This window comes from Nestor notabilis, unplaced genomic scaffold (assembly GCF_000696875.1).
Source record: "Nestor notabilis isolate BGI_N333 unplaced genomic scaffold, ASM69687v1 scaffold34811, whole genome shotgun sequence".
NCBI classification, from domain to species: domain Eukaryota; kingdom Metazoa; phylum Chordata; class Aves; order Psittaciformes; family Psittacidae; genus Nestor; species Nestor notabilis.
Genome location: NW_009915763.1, coordinates 1,396 through 6,435, shown reverse-complemented (window position 1 = coordinate 6,435; position 5,040 = coordinate 1,396). Strand labels below are relative to the sequence as shown.

General features: G+C 35.2%; 1 protein-coding gene across 1 annotated transcript; it reads right to left on the bottom strand.

Annotated features, from left to right (window-relative positions):
* Window positions 1-669: 669 nt before the first annotated feature.
* LOC104413332 (cyclin-K) lies at window positions 670-5,000 on the bottom strand. The gene is made up of 6 exons (XM_010024289.1): window positions 4,734-5,000; window positions 3,664-3,745; window positions 2,953-3,084; window positions 2,055-2,160; window positions 1,856-1,913; window positions 670-883 (listed from the first exon to the last, which is right to left on the bottom strand). The coding sequence occupies exons 1-6, from the start codon at window positions 4,928-4,930 to the stop codon at window positions 670-672; spliced, it is 789 nt and encodes a 262-aa protein (XP_010022591.1). The 5' UTR covers window positions 4,931-5,000.
* Between the last annotated feature and the right edge of the window lie 40 nt (window positions 5,001-5,040).

Sequence of the window (5,040 nt, the reverse complement as noted above, 5' to 3'; positions counted from 1 at the left end):
CAAGCAGCAGGTAAATGTAAACGATATATACACAGAAAAGGAATAGTATCAAGATATCTGTATTGATGACAAAGATTCACAGTTCATCACGTGTCGGAATTCACCTGCCTAATCTGTTCCTCAGTTGTGGTACACCATAAAAACCAAAAAACAAAACCCAAAAAACAAAACCCAAAAAAAAACAAAACCCAAAAAAAAACAAAACCCAAAAAAAAACAAAACCCAAAAAAACAAAACCCAAAAAAACAAAACCCAAAAAAACAAAACCCAAAAAAACAAAAACCAAAAAACAACCTAGCATAATTTGGTTGAAGAGGTCAATCATCAATGAGAAAAACACTGGAAATCAGGCTCCATCATTTCCAGTGTTCATCAGGCTGTTTATTTAAAATGGGGGAAAGGGAATAATTAAAAAAATAGAAAACACACACCATGACAACGTAGCAGCTAATTAGCTGTGTTATAAACTAAATAAATCATAAAACAAATACTGACCAGAAGACTAATCATGCTAACCAAGTGTGCTTCCAGACTAAGCCAGTCTAATGAGTTTAATTTAAAACCTGGTTAAGGCATAGCACATGTGACCTGAGTTATATACTCTACATGATTATTTTGACTAAATAGATAGAAAGCAATTTGCATTTACTTATGACCTAGGTCACAAAGTTAAAGGAAATACTCCTCTGTCTGTGGCAAATGTTTTTTCATACCTTCCAGAACATCAACAGGAACGTCTTGGACAAACTGCTCCCACCATCGTCTATACATTGGTTTTGATGTCCATTCCTGTATTTCAAACTTACACAAACGGCCTGCTAAGTACATAACTGCAACAGCTATGATCTCAGGTTCCCACTGCAGTGACAGTGTAGTGCAGAGACTGGAATAAAAGTAAACAAAAATAAATAATAGTAGTAAGAAATAACCCCCACAACCACGAAGATATCTCTGATAGTCACATTACAACACTTCAATGTACAACAGCTATAATTAACAAGGTATAAAATCCCACAACACTCGACATCTCAGACAATTAAAATTAAGATCCTTGTTAAACAAGAGTTTACTGTTTCTGCACTACTGCTATCATGAAACAAAGTAACTTTACACAGACAATGCAGAGGGCACATGTCTAGACAGGCAAAACGCCACTTAATACGAACATCAAGTTTTGGAGTTTAAAAACAGAAAACATAAACCTATATGACTGTGAAAGAAGAAGTTCTGCAGAATCCTCCTCAACAAGTCTAGGGTGTATTCAGTTGTTTTGGGGGGTGGTTTTTTTTGTTTTGTTGGTTATTTTCAGTGCCACACTACACATGAAAAGTGCTTCTACATACACTCCTGTTAAATGATGTGATCCTTGTATTGAGAATCCAATATTCAAGAAATTATAAGTCTAGCACCAAAACCTGTATTCCTCCCTGAATCTCATGGCTACTTTACTTTTACCAAAATATCACTTAAAAAAAAATAGTGACCAACATGATGGAATTAGGAAGTGGCAGCTTCTCCCAGGAAGCGCCATGTACCTCAGATTGGGCAAGAAGTCAGCTTCTACCCCTCACATCTACAATGTTGTTTGGCTCTATCAAAAAGGAACTTTTTCTTAATGCAGCACTAAATCATTACCACAAAACTGCAAAGGTCTTAATGGTCTACTTCTGTCTCATCCTAGATTTCCTGCTCAATGAGACTACCATGATAATGATAGAAGAAAAACTGATGAACATGATCATGAAAATATGGAACAAGCAGAAAACAAACATTTGTCAAAGAAATATCTAATCACAGACTAAAGTAAGCAACAGTAACTGTTTCACTTTCAAAAGGTTTTGCAAGAATGTCTTACCTGTCGTTGACAAACGTCCATGCCATTTGAACCAGTTTTTGAATTTTATTTTTGTCTCCTGAAAAACAATCAGGAAAGTCACAAGAAATAAACTTAGGAAGGGCAAACAGTTTGGAATAGAGTATTCTTGCACTTTTAATTCAAATTAAGTTCTGAAAATTAACAACAGGTGTTACTCGCTCACCCTGTAATATTTTACCTTTGAGTTGTTTGGCATACTTGAGAAGAAATTGGTATGGATGCTCCACTTGCAAATCAAACTTTATTGTTTGTAGTAAGATTCTTTCAAGGACCATCACTTCTTCCTAGAGAATGTTACAGGGTAACCACAATATTATTCCTTCTTTTACTCACAAATACTTTATGCTAGTATATAGCATGACTACATGCATCTCCAGGCAAATGTGCTTTTCTGCTTTTGCTTGATTAGGGTTTGTCTCCAAGAAGAATAGAAATCTCTGTCACTTCAAACATTATCTTTAACTCACATACTTTTTCTTCACATTTACTAGAGTCAGGAGAGAGAATATGGTGTTTAAGATTCCTTTTCCTTCACGGAGGAAAGAACTGAACCAGACACAGCATGAAAATGCCAAATAAACAAAATCACAACAAAAAGATAAGCTCTCTCCACATTTCTCTCCTGAGTTTCAGATCCTTCTGCTATTTATAATAAGCAAATTTTGAGAGAAGCATAGTTTTTCTAAGTCAACTACTCTAAACAGGAAACTTCTCGATACTTTTGAGATTTAGCTCTTTTACTTGACTTCACATTTGCTAGTAATGGCTTCCTAAAAAGACACTAAGACTGTCAAATATGATTTACATCTTGATGACATTTCTAGATCTGACCAGAATTACTCAAATTTACTTTAATTTACAAAATAACAGTGGAATTTACCTGGAATCAAACGTAAACTTTTTAAAATTACTCCAGTAGGCTCCCAAAGCCTATCACATCACCCAAAAGAGCCATAAATGCATGCTGAATGTATAGTTTAAATCTGAACAACTGAAAATTGGCCAGTGTTCTTACGAATGTATGTCACTCTGCTTGAGTATTAGGATGAAATCAACTTCAACATGAGTGTTTTTACCTTTGGGTCATCTCCAAACTGTCCAAACTGTACATCATTTAGCAAGCTACGAGCTGTTTTAATTATATCTTTACATTTCTTAGGTGTTTCTTCAACTTTTCCTGCTAGGAAGAGACAGCAGGCTCCTGTCACCTAAAAAACAAAGTGCTTTCAAAAACTTGTCTGCATGAAGATATGCAATACAGTCTAACACTGTAAAAGCACTGCTGGTTTCCATTAACAGTTCTGTAAAAATTTCCCTGTAAAGACTTAATAAGCATATTAATTTCTAATTTTATTATAGGGTTAGTTTAAACCTTTACTTTCTCAAAGGAAAAACTGCAGAATTTGGAAGTCTGTCTGATTTATACAACTTTATTTCAAGGTCAGAAACCCAAAGCAGAATTTGACCTGGACTATCAAGGAGTTTTAAATGCTATTACACTTTTTTTTTTTTAGCCAATACAGGAGTGCCAACACTATAGCTGTTACTCCTTACAAAGAATAGTATCTTCAGACATAACTGCAATGGCAATGTTTCTAAGTCTGAATAGAAACATATAAACAAGCAAGAATCATGTATTTTAAGCTGTTATGATTAAAAGATAAAATGCTTATTTTTCATCATCCATAGTGGTGGCCAGCATTAGTACTCGAGTGACTTAGCACCATTTCAATAGCGCATGCCTTGTGTAATCACTGTACAAGGTCATCAATACTTTAAATACTTACATATCTTGGGAATTGTTTGAAGGAATGAAACATATAAAACCGATGGAAATAAATTATTCCGGTTGCTAGAGTATCATAATGTCTGTGGTGCAGAATAAGGAATTTCAAACATAAAACAAATTTAACACCAAACATGCACAGAGGAAAATAAATATTCTGCTGTATCAAGTACCTCAAGTTCAGTGACCAGCTAGAAAACACAAGTAAAACAGGCGCTTTAGGGGGGAAAAAAGCCACAAAACCCCTCATGGCTCTGCAAATGCTATGATTCAGCCCAGAAGCATTTACTGGAAGTGTGCAAAGTCACAACCGAATTTATAAGAGGATCCATGCAAGGTCATCCTGATGTTAAATTACACCTGCTTCAGAGAAGGTCAAAACCCACGATAAGTACATAAAAGAACAGAACAATTATCATTTCACATTAAAATGCTGGTGTGGAAGGTTACTAACTATTCACACCTACAAAGGGAAATAAACTCTGAACATTAATAAGACTAAAATTTCATCTTCACCAGGTTTTATTAAACAAAGAACTGAGGGAATTAAGAGAAACATAGGAATATAATAAGAAGCAAGAAGTTTAAGTGGCAGTCTATGAGAGAATGGAGTTTACTAATCCCAATCTAAACAAACAAAAAACCCCACAAAAACAAGCAACCAAAAAACCAAACCAAACAAGAAAACATGAGTGGGGAGGTAGAGATTTTAAGACTTACAGGCAAAATATTGAATATAACAAATTGAATGCAAAATGCAAGACTTGAGAAGTTACATAGATTCGTGTAATAAAAGACCGAGTTTCACAACTGCTGAAACTTATCCTTAATTGACAACTCTCTATCACCTCACTTCTCTGTTGCCAAAATGGTTCGCTGAAATGTTGTTTACCCAATGAATGGATGAAAATTGTGCAGAAACACATTACCTCAAAAGTAAACTCAAAGAGATTTTGGTTAATGATTAAGAAACATTTGAACAGCTAACTGAGCACATGACATTCCCATACATTCATTCAGAAAGGCCCCATTCATAAAGATATTTCACAGTGACATGAGTTGAAAGGATACAGCCCTAAACGTGTTCCCACATCGAATATGAATCTGGCCCCTTCCCTGCGGTATCGTGCCTCAGTAGCTGGATCAAGCCCTTCTAGCTGTGATGGTGTATGTGCCAAATCTTTCTTATCCCAGTACCAACATGGCTTTGTATGGTCCAGGTTTGCCAAGTTTACAGAAGGGCTGGAATTTTCTTTATTCTCCTTCATTTATTAAAACAGAATTGTTCTTGCTTTTTAAGTTTTCAAAAAGGAAGTCTTCAGATAGTCGCTTCAGAACCTTTACGAAAAGACAAAAGGAATTCTTAATAAAAGGAGGG

Coding starts and splice junctions, on each gene's coding strand:
- LOC104413332 (XM_010024289.1), bottom strand. CDS start 4,930: ATGAAGGAGAATAAAGAAAATTCCAGCCCTTCTGTAAACTTGGCAAAC. Junction 3,085..3,663: donor TCAAACAATTCCCAAGATAT/GTAAGTATTTAA, acceptor TTTGTTTTTTAG/GTGACAGGAGCCTGCTGTCT. Junction 884..1,855: donor TGGACGTTTGTCAACGACAG/GTAAGACATTCT, acceptor CTTTTATTCCAG/TCTCTGCACTACACTGTCAC.